At 34.1% G+C, this 24,087-nt stretch overlaps 1 protein-coding gene across 4 annotated transcripts in view; it reads left to right on the top strand.

Annotated features, from left to right (window-relative positions):
- The window catches only part of LOC105834461 (serine/threonine-protein kinase PINK1, mitochondrial), a 67,160-nt gene that overhangs the window by 25,977 nt on the left and 17,096 nt on the right, over nucleotides 1-24,087 (top strand). For 3 of the 4 annotated variants that reach the window (XM_036292613.1, XM_012676959.3, XM_036292614.1), the window contains exons 3-6: nucleotides 8,092-8,624; nucleotides 9,397-9,519; nucleotides 17,059-17,470; nucleotides 22,848-22,946. In XM_036292613.1, coding sequence (XP_036148506.1) covers nucleotides 8,092-8,624; nucleotides 9,397-9,519; nucleotides 17,059-17,470; nucleotides 22,848-22,946 — 1,167 coding nt within the window. Of the gene's footprint in view, nucleotides 1-8,091; nucleotides 8,625-9,396; nucleotides 9,520-17,058; nucleotides 17,471-17,584; nucleotides 17,890-22,847; nucleotides 22,947-24,087 lie in introns of those variants that run through there. The other variant, XM_028193649.2, reaches the window with a different exon arrangement.

The following is a 24,087-nucleotide window of genomic DNA, read 5'->3' as shown; positions in this document are numbered from 1 at the left end:
ATTTGACAAGATGGTCCAGACTCTTATTTTTAGGGACACTCCCGAATAGAGACCCTGTAATAAGAAGCTGGCATCAGAGGGTCACTTTTGATTAATTTAAAATTATCGTCAACTCTTTCTTATATTTTGAACACACAAACCTTTTTAATAACATTATAATTTAATACAATTGAAATAAACATTAAAGAAACAAAACATGTTCTTTTATGTACAATATTTTAAAACGATATATACTGGTCAACAAAATTAGCGCATACGAAAATTTGTGTCGAAATTTTGCATAATTTTAAATATGTATAACATCGCGAAAAATCATCGCATTTTTATTTATCAAAAAGCATTTTAAAGCTTGAACTCTATACTTTCAGATGAATTTTGGTGATCTTAATTATCTTTTTTTTTACGAAACGGCACAATGATAAAGCTTGACCTGTCAAGCAATACAAATTTTTATGTAATTTTGTTGCATTTCACTTGCTGTGGAAAAAATCGCAAAGACTTTAATCTGAGATTTTAATCGCGTTTTCTGAGAATATATTGATTCTCTCTCAGTCAAAATATGTCAAAATATATGGCCACGGGACCATGTTCAGTCGCAACATTTCGTCGGTATGACAGGTTTCATAATCTGTCAAATAGTGAACTTTAACGATTAATATCTCGTCTCGCGGGACAGAGCGACACTTTTTTTTGCCAGATTCGTGTTCTACGCACAAAAACACATAATATATACACTCAGCAACAAAAAAAGCGGTACACTTAAAATTTCGGAAAATTTTACGAAATTTCAAATGATCATAACTTGATAAATAATAAAGATAAAAATTTTTCTCAAAGAGGAAAATAAAGCTTGACGTGTCCACTTTAAGAATATTTTAATAGCAATTATGCGTGGCTTTTTTCAAAATGGCGGATGACAAAATTAGAGGATGCAAATTTGATAAATAAAGATCTGAGTTTCCGGCGGTGCATGGCGTGAATCAGGTGTCACAGTTCAATGGAACGAAATGCAAATGAAAATATAGAGCCTTAGCTTTAAAATGCTTTTTTACAGAGTTCGATGCGATCATTTTTCGCTGAGTAATTAAAATTTGAATTAAAAAACAGCTTTTCTTTTTAAACTTGCATAACTCAGCGAAAAATTATCGTATCAAGCTCCGTAAAAAGCATTTTAAAGATAATATTCTATACTTTTAGATGATTTTTGTTTCATTGGGCTATGACACCTACTTTACTAATTTGCATCATTTTGGGAATTGGAAATTCATTATTTTCAAAATGTATCAATTTAAATGACAGCAAAGGAAAGACAAAATTTGACTCAAGATCTTTATTCTTCTCAATCAGTATTACGAAAAAATATACGGTTTACGTTTTAAGATACCGAAATCATTGGCTCAAATTATTGTTGCAATTTTTCCCAATATGATTCGCATAGATTTTGACGGGAGTGGTTCACTTGGACACAGTACAATTGGACATTGTGGAAATGGACACGGTGCAAATGGATCCAAAATAATGTACACGTTTCAAATGGACACGGTTCATTTCGACACAGGAATTTTGGACACAGTAATTTTGTACACATGAAAAATAAATTCTAGACAAATTACAATTTGGACACGATAAAAATGTACACTGGGCAATTGGACACGTAAAATTTGTACACCGCAAAGTTGTACACTGCCAAGTTATACACTGTAAAGTTGTACACCGTTCATTTAGACACATAAAAGTTGTACACCGCAAAGTTGTACACCGCACAAACTTGTACACCGCAAAGTTGTACAACGCAAAGTTGTACACCGCAAAGTTGTACACCACAAAGTTGTATACCGTTGTATGTATATTGTATTGGAAATCTGCAAACACATACACTCACTCGAAAAAAAAGCGGTACATCTAAAATTTGTCAAAAAATCACTAAACTTCCAATGACGATAACTACGCGAGTAATAAAGATAGAAAGGTTTCTAAAAAAAGAAATTAAAGCTTCAAATGTCTACTTTAAGAATTAATTTACTAAAATTTTGCGTAATAATTTTTTTCAAAATGGCGTATGACAAAGCGAGAGCATGCGAAATTGAAAAATATTGGTTCGAGTTTGCGACGATCCATGGCGTGAGGCAAGTATCGCAACTTAATGGGATAAAAAGCATGCGATAGTACAGAGTTTTCCCTTTAAAATGCTTTTTTACTCGTCTCGATACGATGATTTTTCGCTGAGATATGCGCATTTAAAGTAAAAAACTGCCTCATTATTTAATATGTACAACATGCACGCGCGCACGCGCACACACACGCACCTACGCAATACATACACACGCGCGCGCGCCTGCGCGCCACACGGAGGGTTTGGAGTCTTGAAATACTGTGGAGTTGACGAACCACGGAGTTCTTAACCTTGTGGAACACACACACACACACACACACACACACACACACACACACACACGCACACACAGATGCAATTCTGACCAGTCAAAATCTATGCGGATCATATTGGGAAAAACTGCAATAATTTGAGCTAATAATTTCGGTATCTTAAAACGTAAACCGTATATTTATTTTGTAATACTGATTGAGAAGAACGAAGATTTTGAATCAAATTTTGTCTTTTCTTTGCTGGCATTTAAATTGATACATTTTGAAAATAATAAATTTCTAATTCCCAAAATGATGCAAATTATTAATGTAGAGAACAATAAATCTGTCTGTTGAAGTTATGGAAAAACCAAACGAATCGCAACGCCTCCGAGTTTCTTAATGAATCGACCTTGTTAAAAATTTAAAATTGAACATCTCGACACCTAATTGTTCTAGCACAAAATTTCTAAAACAGTTTGAAAGCTTTGAAACCATAATTTTCGAAATTTGTATCGAAATTGTAGGCAAAAATTTTTCAAAATGGTGAATGACAAGGATAGAGCATGCATTGATAAATGAGTATTCGAGCTTGCGACAACGCGTGGCGTAAAGTAGGTGTCACAGCACCATGGGACGAAAAACATCTAAAAGTATAGAGTATTGTCTTTAAAATGCTTTTTTACGGAGCTTGATACGATAATTTTTCGCTGAGTTATACAAGTTTAAAGAGAAAAACTTTTTTAATTTAAATTTTAATTACTCAGCGAAAAATGATCGCATTGAACTCTGTAAAAAAGCATTTTAAAGCTAATGCTTTATATTTTCATTTGCATTTTATTCTATTGGGCTGTGATACCTGATTCACGCCATGCACCGCCGGAAACTCAGATCTTTATTTATCAATTTTGCATCCTTTATTTGTCATCCGCCATTTTGAAAAAAATACCCACGCATAATTGCTATTAAAATATTCTTAAAGTGGACACTTCAAGCTTTATTTTTCTTTTTGAGAAAATTTTTTATCTTTATTATTTACCAAGTTATGATCATTTGAAATTTTCTAAAATTTTCCGAAATTTTAAGTGTACCGCTTTTTTTTGCTGCTTAGTGTATATAATGCACTTAAATATAGTTAAAAGCATTAAATTTAACTAATAAAACTCGACGCGTGTGTTAGATGATTTGTATAAATTTTTGAACATTTAACGTCGTTTTTCTCAAAAACTACTGTTTTTATGGCAAAAATAAATAAGACATAAAATATGTATTTTGATGAGATCTACAACTTTTGTTTGAAGTATTTTTAGAAATTTCCGTTATTTACGGAAATAAATGGAAAAAACCATTTTTATGGTTTTTTAATGATTTTTGCTATGAAAATAAAATTTGCGCCAATATTCACTATCATATTCGTAATCAGCGCCCCAAAATACGTAAAAATACGTAGTTTCAAAAAAATCGGAGCTAAATCGTTTTCGGAACTGTACCTCAAAATTTTATAGTACGATTACTCCCCAATAATAAACACTGACGTTTTTTGATCAATTACTGCTTGTAAACGTTTTCATATGTTTATGCACTTCTCAATAATGTTTTGCTGAATTTCGTTCCAAATTTGCCTGAGCGCTTTTCTCAACTAATCCATTAACATTTGAAAGTAGAAATTTTCAGTTTCCTTTTGTTTTTTGCGGAGCGCTGTACGTTGATTTATTCACGAGTGATACGCGATAAAAATGAAAATAACCATTTTTTCTTAAAATCTTAATAACTTCGTCTAAAAGATCGAACAGCGATGAACAATCACTCAAAAAAAAAATCCCGCTGTAAGATGCAAGTAACAGAAAGTTTTTGCGATTTTTTACACAGCAGGTGTAATGCAGCAAAGTTGTGTTGTGCCCCTTGGTCTCGGGACACGGTATCAGGGATTGCTACCATAAACTCCTCGGATCAGGTTCCAAAAGATAACGCTGATAATTGGTTAATACTATATATTTTTTTTCCCAACTGAGTTACACTAATTTGTTATTTAATAAACCCGTGACAAAGATGTAATGTTGAGCGACACAGGTTCGCCGCTGTATGGTACGCAAGTAAGCCCACTTGTTATTTTTACATCGGTGTTTATATACACCGATTTGGCTTGTAACCGGGGAGGGTACTTCCGCGGTCACTGGCTTTTGATCAGTGCACTTGCTTAGCCAGCAATTGCTGGCTACGCAGATTCTACCAAAAATAAGGAGATTTTGGGTGTTGTTTATTTTGCAACTGCATGGATTGCCCGGTGCGACGCCCGGTATGTATGCCGCGTGGTGTTGCATGCGCGAGGTGTCACTTGACACCTTTATCGCTTGCGACATTCTTGGTGTGAGTGCACCACACTCACAACAGTTACATAAAAATTTTTATTTTGACAGGTCAAGCTTTATTATTGTTCTGTTTCGTGAAAAAAAAAGATAATTGAAATCGCCAAATTTCATCTAAAAGTATAGAGTTCAAGTTTTAAAATGCTTTTTGAAAAATGAAAATGCGATGATTTTTCGCGGTGTTAGACTTATTTGAAATTATGCAAAATTTTGACACAAATTTTCGTCTGCGCTGATTTTGTTGACCAATATATATTAAGATTTTTTTTGTACTTTGAGTTTTTTTCAATAAGCAATACAGAAGTGAAATAATCTGTGATTATGCGTTTAATCTTTACAGCCAACGTTTTTTATCCATATTGCACGACGCTCATGATCTCTAGGAAATATTTATTATATCGTTGCTTCCGAATAAAAGGGTGTTAACTCAGAAGTCGTTTTTTAAAAGGACGTTAACTCGAAAGCCGATTGAAAAGGGCGTTAACTCAGTAGCCGGTTGGAAAAGGCGTTAACTGGGAACCCGGTTAAAATGTTGTTAACATGCGTCTTCAAATTTTTCATTTCAATTTAAGTTTTGACAGTATTGCCGAAATAATTTTGGTGCTCTACCTATATGTACATATTAATTTTTGTTTTGATATGTTTATGTTTTAAATCAAGCACTAAAATTATTTCGGCAGTGTTGCGAATCTAAAATAAAGCAAAAAATTTTAGCAGGCGAATTAACGCCTTTTCAATCGGCTTCCGAATTAATGCCCTTTTTAATCGGCTTCTGAGTTAACGCCCTTTTCAAACGGCTTCTGAGTTAACACCCTTTTATTCAGGAGCGACTATATAGTTTTTTGATAAGAAATTATTGCAAATTTCTGCTCAACAGCCACTCATTTTATATATTATGCTGGCATTCACTGATAGAAACACGCATAAAGTTTGCTGCATTAGTGTAATAGCTACACAGAAAACGAATAGACCTATAATAAAAGATAGAGTGGAGTTTCTTATATTTTTCTCTCACTTGTAGGAATTTGACGAGATTTGATGGTCAGTCTCTTGTTAAGATAGCACATACGTAATAAAGAATAAAACGATACATAAAAAAGATTTACAATCTTAGATATCATATTTATATAGCTACAAAATAATTTTAGAAAAATCTTTTAATGCAATTTTAAAAAAAGGTAATGCTGCTTGAAGACACTGCTGGAAAACTGTTACAATTATCCTGACTCCTGGAATGGTTGTAACAATAAAAAGGAACGATTGTAACACATACAACATAATGGTTATTTATTAAGTTTAATTAAGCAATATTATATGTGTTACATAGCAGTTATAATTTAGACCATAAAATAATTTTAAACGTAACATAAATAAAAAATAACAATATTAGTATATTAATTCTAACCGATCGTAATATGTTAAATATATTAATGAGTTGTAAATTATTTAACGGTATGCATCGGATCTTAGTGATGGATATAATTCTTTTATTAAATTTAATTTTCTTAGCTTTATTTTATATTGCGCGTCGACAGAATTCGTCAGACTTAAGACACAGTAACTGAGTTAAATTTCGATGCTCAAGAGCATCTTAAAATCCCTTCCCACCTCCCCCGAAAAACTGTAAATTAATTTATTGCGAAAAATAATACCTCAACCATGGTTCGAATCCGGGTCTCTCATCATTCCGTGCGAGCATTCTAGCCAATTCGACTTATTGGCTGACGCCACGTGCAGCCAAGTAGCGCACCCCCTGCATGGGGAACACCATCGACGCGATTCGAAAGTGTGCGTCTGACGCCCAACATTTGGTGATAGTCTCCGTGGATCGCTCGGCGATAAATTGAGAGATATTTGAGGGAACGTTTATCCTCCCTCCCTTTTCGTATCGTTTTTGTTCCGCGTCGCGGTTTCGCGCGGCGGAACATGAACATGCCTGACAGAACACAGCATACAAAAAAAGAAAAATGGTTTGTCCTTGGGATCCCATTAGTCAATCTTTATGTATTTTGACGTGCTGAACACGAATCTGTGTCAGAATTGCTCCATCACCCACCATTTCTTTTTTTTTTAATCAAAAAGGTAGCCTAACTTTGAAAATTGCAATAATTGCTCTGCATGCGGAAAATGGTGAGTGATGGCGCAATTTTGACACCGGATTTGTGTTCAGCGACTCAAAATACATAAAAATATCATGGTCTGGTCCATGATACAAACCATTTTTTTTGGAGGGGGGAGGGTAGCTGTGCTGTACTGTCGCATAAAAAAAAATTGTATTGTGTACCAGACCATAATATCTTTATGTATTTTGAGCCGCTGAACAAATCCGGTATCAGAATTGCCCCATCATCCACCATTTTTTGCGTGCAGTGAAATTATTACGATCCTCAAAGTTTTTTTAGGCCATTGTTTTGATTAAAAAAAAGGTGAATGACGGTGGAGCAATTCTGACACCGGATTCGTGTTTAGCATGTCAAACTACATAGAGATTGATTAGTGGGATCAAAGAGACAGACCTCTTTTTTTGTGTGCCTGTGGAATTATTGTAAAATATAATCTCTTCCTTACACATAAAAAAAAATCTACATTTTTTGGCGGAGTTACAACGTATGAAAGGTACTTACGCATTTTAGTTTGATTATGCCTGTTACCGCTAGCATTAGCATTACCCATGCACCACGAAGAAGTTGCTAGTCGAATTTTGCGCATTGCGTGCGTGCGTGCGTATTGTGTTGGACGAAAGACATGAGAAAATATTGCAAGATAAAAATGCACTATTACACTTAATAATGTGCATTACTTCTTCGTAAACACCTCTTGATTGTTTGCGTACTAATTTTCTGTGCGAGAGAACTTCAATTACAATTTGTTACGCAAATCTTGACGGATTTTGCGTTACTTTATTGATGAAAAGGTGATCTTTTCTACTTGACGTTTAGCTTCTTGTCAAAGAGGACAAGGTCGAAAACATGTATATGTAAGCTTATTTGAAGCATTAGAAACGTGACTTTTGCTTCTGTTAGTGTCTATTTCCACGAGAACTAATGAGAAACACAAATAAATGCCAATATTTTAAATGAATATTGCATTACAGATATATGAACATATTTGTTATACTTTAGCAGATATTTGCAATGTAACAATCCTACCTTATTACTTTTGTCCCCTGTAGATTCTATAGGGTCTTTAGTCCCCTCAAAATTCCTGGAACTTTTTGAATGCACTGTGTAGTGAAAATTTGGTCAAGCTTTTATATGAAAAGACTGAAAAAGTTTCTCAAATAAAATTTTTTTAAATTTTTGTTGCAAATATATTACTATTCTTGATTTCTAAAATCTAATTTAAAATATATGTTATTTAGGAAGCAATTTCGAAACTACAATGGAATATGCCACAAAATGATAAAAATTTCCTATCTATTTCTACTGACGAAAATGCTGTAACATTGCAAAATTTTGTAATGGGGCCTATAATTGCCAAAGGTTGTTCCGCCGCTGTGTATTCAGCACGATTTATAGATACAATGCGGGACAAAAATAATTCAATAGTTACTGATGGTGAAACAGAAGATACAAGTGCGTTCCCATTAGCTATAAAAATGATGTTCAATTACGACACGGAATCCAATGCCGCAGCTATTTTGAATGCCATGTATAGGGAGACGGTACCCGCTAGAAAACATGAAAACGATAACTTAACTATTTGGGAACAAAAATTGATGGAGAATAAAGTCACGCTACCACCTCATCCAAACATTGTGGCGATGTATTATGTATTTACTGACAAAATACCAATATTGCCAGGTTCTTGGGGAATGTATCCTGACGCCTTACCCAGTAGAATCAATCCTCACGGATCGGGCAGGAATATGAGTTTGTTTTTGGTGATGAAAAGGTGATTTTTATCTAATTTTAATAAAATTTTAACAAAAATTTAATATTTTTTTATATTGAATTGTCTTTTGAGTTTTTTTGATAGGTAATTGTACCAAAATTTTATTAAAAAATTTTAATAAATTAATAAAATATTAATTTATTATTTAAAAATATCTACGATTTTTTGTTATAAATTTATCAAAAATTTATTATAATTTTACAATAAAATTTTTTTTTTAACTAAAGAATAGTGATTTTAAAAGAGTAAATAAAAAATGAAAAATTGTAAAAGTTTTTATTATCATATAAGTCTTATATGATAATAAAAACTTTTACAATTTTTTATTTTTTATTTACTCTTTTTTTCTCTTTCTCTCTTAAAGTTAAAATTACTAAAAGAAATTCTTCAAAAATAATTTTTTCAGTTATATATAAGTTATTTACAGAGCTTTACATGTATTCTTGAAACAATATTTTTCAAAATTGTTGCCACTTATTTATATTTTATGATTTCTCGACCAAGATATAGTACTTCTTATTTTTTGTGTTAAAGCAAGAATATCTTTTTGATTACAATAAAACTGCTCTAGCATGTCTTACTTTGATTATAATATAAAAATATGTTAATATAGCCCATTTTTTGCATAATTCTCAAAATTATGATGTGAAACAATTTGAAAATTGTATTCGTATTTAGCATTCAAGAAACTACTAATAAAAAATACTCTAGTGTACAAAAAACTTATTGAACTACATATTCACCATGTCTCTAATATGTTACATTATTTTAGGTACGACATCACCTTAAAGCAATATGTGGCAAATCGAAATATTGATTTACGAGTGTCAATATTATTGTTTGCCCAGCTTCTAGAAGCAGTAGCTCATATGAACATAAATGGCATAGCGCATCGGTAAGATTTATTATATGTTAATTACATAATAAAGTGTTTGCTACTGAGAAAACCTAAAATTTTCAGGAGATTCATTTTTTATTCTTAAAAATCATAGATTTTTTAAAATTAAAAAACTGGTTTTTTTTTACATACTTGGAGAAATTTCTAGAATTTTACTTTTAAACATAAAATAAAGTTCTGAGAATAATAATTAAATCTACAAATTGTTTGAACACTGTTATTTTTGCGTGAGTTATCAGATATTAGAGAAAAGGCACCGAAATTGGAATGCTTTGTTTTTGGATTATATTTTTTAGATTGTGCACCTTAATCCTTTCGTGCCTGGTTTTTTTTTGTGCTTACTTTTCATACAATTTACATATTACCATATATTTGGGGAATCGCCGATTGCAAATTTGCAGCTAAAATTTCAAAATTCAAAAATTAAAAAAAGATTTAAAAAATAAACATTTTTTTAATTTCACGAAATATGAATAAAAGTAAGGATCTGAGAAATTAATGGTTTCAATAAAATGCAAGAAACATTTGCATATTTGTCATTGTCGATGTCCAAATTTTGCCAATATTTCACTTTTTTATTCACTATGTTGAATTTTGAAATTTTGTCAAAATTTTGTCTGAAATCAGCAACTCCGAAACTCCTAAGAAATAAGTTTTGGTCTAATTGAACCAAATTTCACTTTTTTTGCCCGCCATCTTGGATCCGCCATTTTGAATTTGAAATTTTTACTACGGATTCGTGATCGGCGGTCTCTAAGAAATGAGTTTTGAATTGAACCAGATTTCAGAAAGATATATTTTTCTTTTTTATTCTATTTTGCTAATATAGATTTATATAATTAAGAGGGTGTATACATGAAGGGGGATGAAACCTACAAGGCCGCTAATATTTTTCTTTAAGAGTTTTTGACATCCTTAAAATAAGCCCGGATAGAAGTCGTTATCATTTTTCTGACAAAAAATATGAATAAACATAGGAAGCGGGTCAATACGCTTTAGTGTTAATATTTTTCTGTTAAATTATAATTTATTAAATGTTCAAAACCAAGGTTGATCGAAACTAATATGAACACGCATTATAATAAAATTAAAAATAGAATTAAGTTGGAGTAAACTTTCTAAATTGATATAAATACTGTAAGGAATGAAATATTGTACATCCGTTATATTATAAAGAAGGCGTGCGAGTGACGCCACGTCAGTGCCGCGAGCAAGAGGTGGCGTTGCCGGGCTCCGTTTGTAGGCAACGTACCGTTGTTCCCCTAGTTTTTCCCATCTAGTATGGTAAGACTCTATGCCAGCGGACATCGACGGCGGCGCCGAAGCGCCTAGTAACAACACACACAGACTCTGTTGAGCTCTCGGAAAGGAAAGATCGTTCCTACTGCGAGTATTAAAACTGTTTTGTACCTTAGTGCCTGGTGAAGTAAAACGTATTACAAAACGAAGTGACTTATTAGTTTGGCGACCCGTTTCCTGATCAAGGGCGGAAGCCGTAGGAAGCTTTCGCTGGTTTAAGCATAAATAGGCGGACGACAATATTGGAATATCCCGCGCGTCCGCAGCCATAGAAGTTCCTACACGTTTCCGTAGAGTGGGTATAAGGAGAGTAGAGCTAATAAGCTGGAAGTCGCCATTTTACGATTGACAGCGGAACCGAGGCGCGTAAATTTCAACTACGTAAATGAATAATCAGGCGACCTGGTTGGCTGGCTGGCTGGCTGCCGGAAACTGATCGTAAAATGGCGGAACCAATCAGGGAGAAGAACCAGCATTGGCTCCACTCTTTTTATACCCACTCTATGTTTCCGCAGCCCGACTTCCGGGCCGGGCTCTGTAATTCTGGTGGGCGATGTGAGCACTCTCCATCGTGAAGGGAATTCGTGCGTACGAAACGGTTCTCGAGAGTCATTAGTATCAGTCAGTTGTAGTCGTAGTTGTAACTAGTTAAATACAAGTCTTTGTTCATACTCTAAACCGAGTGAATGTACAAGCCTAGCTTCCTATCCAATCTTCCATACAGGATAAATATCCCTGACGTGCTGATCGTGCACGGGACCGGCCATCGTGATCGTGTTATCCTTGCGTTCTACGTGCTCGTGCGACTGCTAACTCTGACTTTCCTAGAAGAACAGACCTTTCAATACGCATTATAATACTAGAAATAAAAATAGAGTTGAATTACAATAAACTTTTGAAACGTTTCGACTTTACAAAGTTCTCATCAGTCGGTGGATTAGACGGTTGTGTAAAATTAATTGATATCTTAATGTCAACAATGGATTCGCAATAAAACATACTCATCGTCGGTAAGTTGAGTCAAATAATTAGTGAGAATCGATGTTACAGTTTAAGCCGTAAGATAGATTTCTTTCCGTTTGTTGATGAGAAAAACTTTGAGTTCCACCGGAGTATAGTATTTCTCGTTCCATGTCGAAAAACAACGTGGAGTCGATCATTAAGACTTGAAGGTAGTCTTGATCAAAATGAGCAAAGTTTGATGTAGTCAAGAATTTGTGTAAAACTTTATAATATGCGGAAATTGAAACTTTGAAAAACGCGATAACAAGAGCGACTACTAAAACAAAAATAAAAACGAGACTTGTAATAATTACACACAATATTTTAACAAAACCGTAGACTATTGTATGATTAATTAAATTGTTGAAAGCGTGTAAACAGTTCGCTTTACAGCAGTAGAGTGAGCGGACAATGTTATTCGCTTTTGCTTTTTGGTCAGAATGTCACGCAAACAATAATGCGAATACAATAATACGAAACTATAATCCTTAGAGGTATATTTGGCTTGTGGATTTTGGGAAGGCCGTATGCTTTTGACAAATTCGAGTCGCTACTGTGAAGAGCTCAATATGTTTCTTTGAGAATTCAATCTTTGTTTAACCAATCTTTTAGCATTTTGTTTAAATTTCAAATCATCAACTTTTTTCACTTTTAACAATAGCATTTACAAGCAAACGTTTGGAACCCCGATGGAATCGCCTCTTTTTTCCATCGTAGCTGATCTAGTATTGCAAGATCTTATAGAAAAAGCGTTAAATCTCGAAATTCCGTTTTATTATCGGTGCAGAAAGTACAATGTCATCGATATGTCGCGTGGGCGGAGAAGGGGCTTCATCCCTCTTCTTGCACCCCTCCCCGTATTTTTTTCTTACTTTAACTCACCAAATTTATGTCGCTATTTGGTTAATGCGAAAACATTGGAAACGAACAGCGTGGATCTTGTTTGACGTGGAAAGTCGCAAACCTATGTGGTACTATACAAGCGTGGACATCGTTTACTTTACGTAAAGCACTGATGTCATGTATCATATTTATGAAACGTAAAGTAAACGACGTCCACACTTGTACAGTACCACATGGGTTTGCGACTTTCCACGCCAAACAAGATTCATGCTGTTCCAATGTTTTCGCATTAACCAAATAGCAACATAAAATTAGTGGGTTAGAATTAGGAAAAATTACGGGGGGGGGGGTACAGAAGGAAAGGCGGAACCTCTTCGTCGCCCACGCGTTCTCTATACCGTATAATTAAATTGTTTATATATACGGACCGTACTTGCGCATTTCTACTCAGGACGACAAAATATACGTACAAGTAAGATGGTACTTGAAGTAAATAAAAACGATAAATGATCTTCGAGTCCCCCTTTGCACTTCCCGTGTGCGTGCGTGCATGTGTGTGCGCTCCAGAGAAATTCAATGTCAAAAATTACAAATAATTCGTGAAAACTTTCCGTGTTAACAACTTTTTAATAAATGCCGAGCGCGGCCTAAAACCTTCACAACATAACTCAGGACCTTGATAACATATGTAAAGGACATTAAAATCGGAGGTGGCTCCGTATAACTGCATAATTACCGAAAGTTTACTTTAACTTAATTTTTTTTTAAATTTTAATATTATAATGCGTATTCATATTACGTGGGCCATTTGAAAAGTTTCCGGCCTCATCGACATAAAGTAATTGTAGAAAAAAATTTTTTTGGCCGTCCGATAGATAACCTTGACATATGTAAACCGTAAAAATTTCAAGTCATTCTGATCATTACTTTGTTTATGGCACTCTTCCAAAGTTGTCAGTTGACATTGTTTGTCAATAATGGAGAAAACTGAGTATCGGGCAGTGATAAAATTCTTTCCTCTGAAAGGGAAAAAGACTCAGGAAATAAAAAATGAGACTCTGTAAAGCCTCCTCTTCATTTACAACGGTCAAACATTGGATGGCCGAGTACAAACGTGGTCGTACGAGCATTTTAGACGAGGAACGTTCCGGGCGCCCGAAAACTGCTACAACTGACGAAATGGTCGATTTAGTACATTAAACTGTGATGGAAGATCGTCGATTGATTGTTAAGGATATTGCTGAGGTTTGTGGAATATCGTCTGAACGGGTGCACAAGATTTTACATCAAGATTTGGATATGAGAAAATTATCCGCGCGCTGGGTGCTGCGCTTGTTGACGATCGACCAAAAGCGCGAACGGGCGGACATGTCGCGCGAGTGTCTTAGCTTGTATAAAAAAAATCCAGCGGAATTTTTGCGGCGAATGATAATTGTCGATAAAATCTGGATACATCACCATACGCCTGAGACCAAACAACAGTCAATGCAGTGGATTGCGAAGGGGGACCAACTCCGAAGAAGGCAAAGGTCGTTCTCTCTGCAGGAAAAGTGATGGCGACAGTTTTTTGGGATAGCCGTGGAATAATTCTTATCGATTACCTTGCAAATGGTAAAACAACGGACAGTATCACGCTGCATTGCTGGATAAATTGAAGGCCACAATTATGAAAAAACGTCCGCATTTGGCCAAGAAAAAAAATCCTGTTTCACCAGGATAATGCTCGGGTTCACACGTACATGATTGCAATGTCAAAATTGAATGAATTGAAGTTTGAATTGCTTCTAATTTGAAAAAAATTCTCCGGGAACAAAAATATGGGTCAAATGTTGAGATGGAAGACACTGTAAACCAGTATTTTTCAGGTTTAGATAATCTATTTTTTTCTGACGGTCTAAAAGGATGGGAGAAACGTTGGACCAAATGTATCGAGTTGCAAGGAGACTACGTTGAGAAATAAATTTTGTTTTGCTTCGAAATATGTGTTTTTCTTAAAAAGGCTGGAAACTTTTCAAATAGCCCACGTAGTTTCGGTCAACCTTGGTTTTGAACATTTAGTAAATTATAATTTAACAGAAAAATATTAACACTATCTCGTATTGACCCGCTTCCTATATTTATTACTTTGTATTAATAAGCTTATTACTTTACTTTATTTATTTCTCTAATTTCTTTAAAGAATATGAATTTTTAATGTTCTGGGGCGTATACATTCCATCAGGCACGAAAGGATTATACAAAAATTAAAGAAAATGTTTGAAAACAAATGTAACTAGAAAGTTTCTTATTAAATGGTATAATAGTTCTTTCACTTTTTTTTAAATTGTTAAGCTGGGTACACATTTGAACACAAACGCGAATGAGGCAAGCTGAAGCCACGTGAGCAAGCAAATGTGAACGTTGGTCTAAGGCACGCCAGATTGTCGCACGGCTTCGGACCAATCTGAACGCTGTCGGTCCATCAAAGACAATTTGTGCTTAGTTTGGACGTGTTCAAACGTATTTATCAAACACACATGCAGAGGCCGCGCACAACACGACGGAAATAACGAAATTTCTGAACTGACCACTTTCTTTGTGAACTGACGCACGCATTCATGCACGCACGCACACGCGTTTTGAGAAAGGCATCTAACAAAATGTGCACTAAATTTAGAACCTGTATATAATTAAAAAATTAACATTTATACAATTATTTATACAAATTATTTATATTTACAAGTTAGGTGAGACTGGGGCTAATTATCACAACTTTTAAATATCGATTTTTAGTAAAAAGTGGATGCAATATTTTTAAGCATTATGTATATTATGTTTGTATTCATTAGATATTAAAAAATATATATTAGATTTGAATATATTATTACAAAAGTTATTTAGTTTTAAATAAAGCTATAGAAATGTGACAATTAATTTTGTACATTCCTTGTACATGGAGTGGATTGTCACATATCTGAGGATTGGTAGTTATATTTTTTATATGAATTAAAATGAGCTAAATTATAAGCCAAAATTATAATTTCTTTGGGAGAGAAACCAAAATAAATATCTAAAGCATGTAAATTATAATCAATTGATTGTTTTTCTTGTTTGTAAGAATCTAGTTTTAGCATAGCAAAGAAACCGTTGAAATAATATCTCACGTAAATCTTCTAGATTTTTTTTACAATAACAACTTAATGTACGATAGCTTACATTAAATTTTAAACCAGCTCGTTGGATAAATAAATTATGCCGTTTTACTACTTTAACAGTCTTCAAAATAACATCAAACGGACTTCGATAATTTTTCCAAACATACATGCTGCTATATTGATGATCCATTTGGCCATTTTAAATGACAGTTTGTCATGGATATTTATAATACGCTTGGAATAAACAATCTAGTAATAACTCTGTAAAGACAATTAAATCACCTATTTTGAAGTTACTGCATAAGATATTTGAAAATTTACAGCGTAATATCGTACTTTATTTTTGAATCTCACCAAGTTTTTATCGATATTTAGCCTTGAAAAAAATATTTTTGCATTCTAGGACACTAGCATCGGTGATTTATATAAATTTTAAGCGCTGGTTAATGGGACAAAATCGTCACTTTTTACTGGCTCTCCTTTATGACAATTTACCTGTGTAATTTCTAACCTCAGTCTCCCCTAATATACAGGCTGTTTTATTTTATTTTTGGCACTTAAATTTCTAGAAGTCACGCAATTTTAGAGAAAAATATTTCAGACGAAAGTTGTATAGTTTTGAGAGGCATATATGTTAGTGACAGTAACTTCAGATAGTTTGAAAATTACATAAAGATCACTTTTGATTTTTTAAATGAAATTTTCTATTTTTTATAGCATGTTTTTGTAGTTTTGAAACGTTTCCGAAACATTTGTTACAAATTTTTTTTTAATAAAAACGTTCCAAGTTATAGGTAGCAATTTGATAGTTACAGTACCATTGGCATTAACATTACCCAAGGTGATTGCCTGATCAGATTTAAACTGCATGCGTCCATAGTAACTTAAATCAACGTAGCCACAATTAGGAAACAATATTTAACATTGAATCATAATTGAATCATGAATCAAAAGTTTTGACAAGTCAATTAATTTTGAATAAGTTTTGATATTTTGAATAATTTTTGATACATGTTTCCAGTATCACTTTAACATCTATTTAATGAATTATTTCTTATTTGTAGGGGACAATGCGTTTTAAATTGTGTGTTTAATTTTTTTCGAATTTTGTATTTTTTATAACCCTGAAAAATTTAGGTATTTTCATAAAATGCTTTTACAAATTTTAGAAGAAATCTTTATATTTTGATATTTGTTTTATAAATTAAAAAAAAGATTTATTTTAGATACTCTTTTTCTGTTAATATTTACAAATTAGGGATCTGAAAAGTGACAACATTTTACTCGATTTATCAGAAGAGACCGATAATTCTCCATCTCTAGTCATAACGGACTTTGGCTGTTGTTTGGCTGATAAAAACGGATTATACCTGCCTTACAACACTCATAATATCGATAAAGGTGGCAATATTGCGTTGATGGCACCAGAAGTAATAACGGCGGAACCAGGTCCTTTTACTAGTATAAACTATACCAAAGCTGATCTTTGGACAGTGGGAACTATAGCGTATGAAATATTTGGAATGCAAAATCCCTTTCATACTGAAAAGGGAGAAGTTTCTCTAAACAATTATAATTACACTGAAAGTGATCTTCCCACATTGCCGGATAATGTACCACCTATTATCAACACTATTATAAAAAATATATTATCGAGAAATTTGTATAAGGTATGTAAAAAAGACGGTTACAAAAAGATCTTAAGATACTAATCTGAATAAGGTCCAGCCTTAAACAAGGCTTATTTTTTACTTTATCATTAAAAAATTGTGCTTTACATCTAGAATGCTAGAATCCTAAGGGTCGATAGGCGAGACTGTGTCAACCTTTGTCGACTGGTTGTGAACTATAGATTTATTCGTGTGTAATTAGTAAGATTATCCATAATTTGCTACAGAGCGATTTTTAAAAATATAATTATATAATCAAAATATCAATATAAAATCTTTATTAAACATGCGAAACATGAAGTGATTGTATTCATTGATCACAATTGATCATTAATCAGTATTGTATTACAGTTGATCTTTATTGTGTCCCCTTTGGATTTACAATCTCATCAAATAAAATACATATATTTTTTACGTTACCTCGCGACCTGGTTATTCGTCTTACAAACGGTTACTCTTCCTACCCTCTACCCCCTCATACTCCTCCCCCTTGCCCTCTCCCAACCCTATCACTTTCTTCCTCCTTATTCTATCTATCATAATCTCTCTTTATTTTTCCTTTTCCTCTCTCCACCTCTTCTTAACCCATTGCATCTCCCTCTTTCTTACTTCTTCTTTACCTCTCTCCATCTGTTTCTTTCCCCATCTCATCTCTACCTCTACCCTAAGTTCGTCATCTTTATCTTTTTCCCCTTTGCTCTCTCTTTTTCTCTCTTTTTTTATTGCCTCTATGATCCTCCATCGCATTCTTCTCGCCTCCATTGTGTTGTAACTTTCGATGCAACAATGTATTTCTCGGGATCGTTCCTGCCTTAGGAGTTGAAACTTGCGAAAGGAAAGGTGGCAAGAATCAGGTTCACGAGACACAGAGTTACTGGCTGTATTTAAAAAAATTTGTTTATTTCTGTTGACGTACGCTGTAGGTATTTCACGCGCGTCGTTACACAAGTGACGATTAGATAGGGCCGGCTCTGGGATAACGTGCTGTTAGGATCGCTTGAGATGTGTTTTGGTTAAGTTTCGAATGATTATTATTCTTAAGTTCCGCACTTGATATTCACTCGCGGGACACGCGTAGCGGCATATTTATTAATTACTGACCCGGATGGTAATTATTCTAAGTTCCGCACTTTAGGATTCACTCGCGAAATGCACGTATTTACTTGATCAATTTCTGACTGACCCACTGCCTGCTAATGGGCAATCGCTTAAATAATGCCGCGAGATAGACATATTGTGACATAAGCAATGGGCCCTCGATATGACCATATATGGTCATAGCCGCAGGAAATATTTGCTAGCTTAGCAACAATTGCCAAATTGCATTTCCGGTGAAAATGTGACGTGACTGTTGCTAAGCTGAAATCACTAGACTTGAGAGCGATGCCTGATGCGTTGACCTGTGCGATGGCTAACCGGAAGCGCACGAAACATGCGTCACTTGATACCTTGCGATAACATGAAATTTCCTTGGGAATTTGCAATGCGATTTTACTTTATTATATCTTTATTTTAATATTTTAATATACAGTGGAACCCCGCGTTAGCGTACTCCGCGTTAGCGGAAACTATCCCCTCCATATGCACTCGGCCCACATGAGTAGCGTGTGTGGGGATAGCAATGCAGTCACGTAGTATGTAAGCAGTTACGACGTATTCTTAAAGATTTGTGCAAGATTTTAATGTGTAATTAATTCATTTAAGACTAAGAAATGGCTAATATTTTTTTTAATTTAAGAATTTATATTATTTTGTCTACATGGTCATTAAAAATTGTCTAAAAAAATTGTTTCAAAATATTATTCGTGTAATATAAATAAAAATATATTTTTATATAAATTTTTATTTGAAAAATTCACGCACATGTAAATAAAATAGCCAACACTAATTTAAAATAAATTGTTTAAATGCAATCACATAAAAAAAGGAACACCAATTGCAATCAAAGCTGGATTTCTAATTTGATAATATTTTATTTATAAATTATATGTTAGAAAATAATAATAAATTAGAAGTGTAGGGAATATAAAATATTCGGGAATATAATTTAGAGGTACGAGATGTGAGTTTTTCGGACGGCTATAGATACGATTGACTTAATCTGAGACGCTCTGCTTGCAATTTTATGATCGAATACATTTAGTCTTAAGCGTAAACATTAACTGGTTAGATGGCAATACCGTTACGTCCCTGAATTTCACGAAGTGGGAGTGAAACCAAGCAATAGGAGATAACTCCGCGTTAGCGGACCAGAGCCCCGAACAGTCCGCTAACGCGGGGTTCCACTGTAAGTTGTGAGTGATTCTGCCTCACTCACAATTGAAAGATCTTCATCTATCCCCAATATCTCCCAATCTCCCCCCCTTTTCCAATATCTCCTTATTCTCCACCCTTTCCACTCTGTTATTAATGCCCACTTCCCTACTTCCCCCCTTTTCTCTATCTTATCTAACTTTATTATCTTCCCCATCGCTCTCTCCATAATGCATTCTATATATCCTTTTCTCTCCTTCGGGCTGTCTTTCTCCACTTCTCTCCAAATGACATTCTTTTCCCTCTTCCTTTCTTTTACCTTCTTTTTCCTTTCTCTCTTTTCTTAAACTCCTCGTTCTCCTCAATTCTCTTTATCTTTTTCTCCATTTCTCTCTTTCGGCAGTCCTTTATCTGCTTTATGCCACTCGTCCTTTTCCTCCTCTTCTCTGTATTTCCTACTCTCTCCTCAACATCCCTTTTTTGACCATTTTTCCTTCTGTATCTCTCTCTACTCGTCCCCTTCCTTATCTTCCATTCACTTTTACCTCTCCTTTTTTTTGATTCCTCCTTGTTCCCCTCATTTTTTTTCTCTTCGTCACCTTGTGCCTTTTCAGCTCTCTTCCGTCCTCCATTTCTCTCTTCTCGTCTCTTGTCTTTTCTTTCCTTCCACCTTTTTCCTCTTCTCCTTTTCTTCTCTTGTGTTCTTCCGTTCCTTCTTTCTCACGTCTGCACCTCTATTTTTCTTCAATTTTCTTCTGTTTCCATTGCATTATCTTCTTGCACTCTCTCCTCCCTACTCTACTGCTTTCTCTTTCCTTTCTTGCTCCTCTCTCTTCTTGCCCTTTTTCTCCTTGACTGTATTGCACCCATTTTCTCTATTCTCTCTTTTCTCTTTATTTTTCTTCCTTGACTCCTTCCTATCTTTCCTTTTCCGCTCCTTCTTGATCTTCTCTTTCTTCGACTTCGTCCTTTCTTTCCGTAACCCTTTCTCTTTTTTACCTTATCTCCTCCGCCTCCTTCTTCTACTCTTTCTTTAAAATCCCTCTGCATTTTACTTTTCCTCTTATCTCTTTCCTCTCTTCTTTTCCTCCTTAAATTTCCTCCTTTCTCTCCTTTCCTGCTCTCTTTGTTTTTTAGTCGCCTGTTTTTTTCTCTTCTTTCTCTGACCTCTTGCTCTCCCGTTCCTCTTTACGACTCTCCTCTCTTTTCTCCTTTACTTTCTCTTCTCTCTTCTGTGCCTTTGCCTTCTCTCCTCTCCCCAATCTTCTTTTTTCTCTCTTCCCTTTTCTCTCTTTTTCACTTCCTTCCTTTTCACACCTTCCTTTTATCATCACCATCTTCTCCAAGCATTTCCTTATCTCTCTTAACTCTTCTACGACCTCCATTCTTTTCCTTTCCACTTACTAGCTAACGCCTTTGTCCTTTTCACTTTTTCTCGCACTCTTTTTCCTTGCTGTATACTATTAGCTGTCTACTATAACCTTATCTCTTAACCCTCATCTACATGCTCTTTATTCGGTTATTGATCCTTCTCCTATTGATATCGTTATGCGCGCATTCGCGGAAAAGAAAGAAACACTTTTTAAACTCGAAATGGTTGGTTTTATTGAGCAATTACAAACACGTCCGTTCAGATACTAGACCGAGATTCAACTCTCTGTTTACATCCGTTGTCAAGATGGTGACAGCTGACAGCGCTCTTCTAAGAAATCAATAAATCCTTCGGCTTTCGGACAGCTGAGGAGTATATCGGGCTACGCACGTAACAATATATTGATCTATTGCACGTTCTACAATTCTCACTTTCAACGCCCACTGCTGCCATCTCACAGCCTCGTCTTTGCTCTATTCTCTCCCTAGTTCATTATTGATATATCGGTGTATTGTGCATCCAACCAACTTATAGTTGCACCGTCATCCTCTTGACTCAGTTTTTTACGACGGCCTTTTTTTGCCCACTGGCGCCATCTCCGTCTCCTACCAATTTCCTCCATCTCGTCATCTCGTATCCTTGCTTTCTTATTTATTGCTTTTACTCTACTTTTCATCTTTATTCTCTGACTTCCCCTTCGTTTTCCTACTTCTCTCAAATCTCCCGATTACTTTTATCTATAATCTTCTCGTTGCTCCATATTTCCTCCTTCTCACGCCTTTCTTACACTTATTCCTTACTTCCAAAATCGGAGTCAGCGATGCCAGGCGGGCTGCTTTTTTTTACATATGCGCGGTGCCCGTATTGTATTATAAATTTTTAAGAATCAAAATTGTAAAATTCGGCTCTGTAGCTACATAATTTTATAAAGAATATGGATGCTTGTTATATTTAGCTTTGAAGAAGTTATATATCATCTTTTTTATATTTAAAGAGCGTTTTACTTAACGCTCGTGAATATTATTTTGTTTATTTAACCTTTTCAGAACGGGGGGTTGATTGGGGAACAAATCATAGTAAAACATGTGTTCTAGTTTTTGAGGTTGTTGAATCTAAATCTGAACTTAGCTTTAAAAAATTTTTTTGATCCAAGATGGCGGATAGAAACGATAAATGTAAATGTCACTCGATTTCAGTGAAACATTGTTTATTCAAATAACTTATGTGTATCGATTTTTTTAATAAGTATATTTTAAGGAAAATCCAGCTGAAATGATGAATAAGGCTTGTTTTTAATTGTATTTTTACAACTGTTGGCCTAAATTCTTTTATTATTAGAGGAGATCAGATTATGGATTAAACGTGGAATTATGGAATACACAATATTTTATGTAGAATGTTTAGAATAACATTACTTTTTTATATACTGTTTAGATATTATAACATGACCACTGATCATGAATGTTTGTATTGTCATAAAAGCTGCATTTTAATATTGCAAGTACTCGAAAGTTTTATAGTTGTGTATTCTTTACGTTATTTTGAGAAATCGGGGTATTAATCTTATAACTATAATGTAACTTGAAAGGCTTGAATATGGCTTTGGTTGATTTATTTTAATATTCCGATAAATTTAAAAAAAAAATAAAATTACATGAATATGGACTTTTATTTGACTTAGGTACTTTAGAAAAGTGTAGTCTCTTATACAAAATGTTAATACTAAAATATTTTCTTTTTGTCTAATACTAGCGACTTAATAGTGAATTGGCAGCCACTGTAATGCAACTGTATTTATGGGCACCTAGCTCATGGCTGAAAAGCGAGGGACAATTACCATCGAGCAACGAGGTAAATAAGTACAACACATATAACAAATACACTGAGCAACAAAATTAACGCAACAAAAATTTTGACCAAAATTTTACTCAACTTCAAATAATCGTAACTTCGCGAAAACTTATCGTATTGGAAAGTTCTTTTTTCATTTTAAAGCTCGAAGCCTCTATTTTAAAGAGCGTTTGTCAGATTTTGATCCTCTCCTTTTCCCTTTTCGGCATCTCTTTAAAAGTAAGAACATGTTTTGTCTTTAAAAATTTTCATACTTTGACGCGCTCCACGGGGTGCAGTGAATTTTTCTCGTAAATTTTATAAAAATTATTGTAAAATATGAACTTTTCCCTACAAATTGAAAAAAAATTGAAGTTTGTGCGATTTTTTTGGGCGGAGTTATTAAGATGAAAAAAAAAGGTTATTTTGACTTTTATCGCTTGTTACTCGGGAACAAATCAACGTACAGCGCTCAGCAAAAAAGCATTGGAAAGCTGAAAGTTTGCACTTTCAAATGCTATTATTAATTTTTTGATAGATTTATTTTTTCTGACAACAAATTGCGTTCAAAGATTTCGTAAAAAATTGCATATTTTACGGTTTTTATTTAGTTCAATGTACTGTCGTGAAGAAAGATCCAATCACATTGCTAAAGCAAAGTTTTATAGTACAATTACTCCTCAGTAATAAACACTAACGTTCTTTGATCAATTACTGCTTGTAAACGTTCTCATATATTTATGCATCTCTCAATAATTTCCTGCGGAATTTTGTACCAAATTTGCTTAAGCGCTTTTCCCAACTTATCAATTAATATTTGAAAGTGAAAATTTTTAGTTTTCCATTTTTTTTGCGAAACGTTGTACGTTGATCTATTCACGAGTAATAAGCGATGAAAAACAAAATGACTTTTTTTTTTTAATTTTAATAACTCTGCCAAAAAAATCATAGACTTCAATTTTTTTTCAATTTGTAGGGAAAAGTTTATATTTTACGATAATTTTTATAAAGTTTACGAGAAAAATTCACTGTACCCCGTGGAGCGCGTCAAAGTATAAAAATTTTTAAATACAAAATACATTCTTACTTTTGAAGAGATGCCAAAAAAGGAAAAGAAGAGGATCAAAATCTGACAAACGCTCTTTAAAGTAAAGACTTTAAG

This window comes from Monomorium pharaonis, chromosome 10, assembly GCF_013373865.1.
Source record: "Monomorium pharaonis isolate MP-MQ-018 chromosome 10, ASM1337386v2, whole genome shotgun sequence".
In the NCBI taxonomy this organism is placed as follows: Eukaryota; Metazoa; Arthropoda; class Insecta; order Hymenoptera; family Formicidae; genus Monomorium; species Monomorium pharaonis.
The sequence above is the reverse complement of the archived record's forward strand: the minus strand, read 5'-3'. Positions and strand labels throughout refer to the sequence as shown.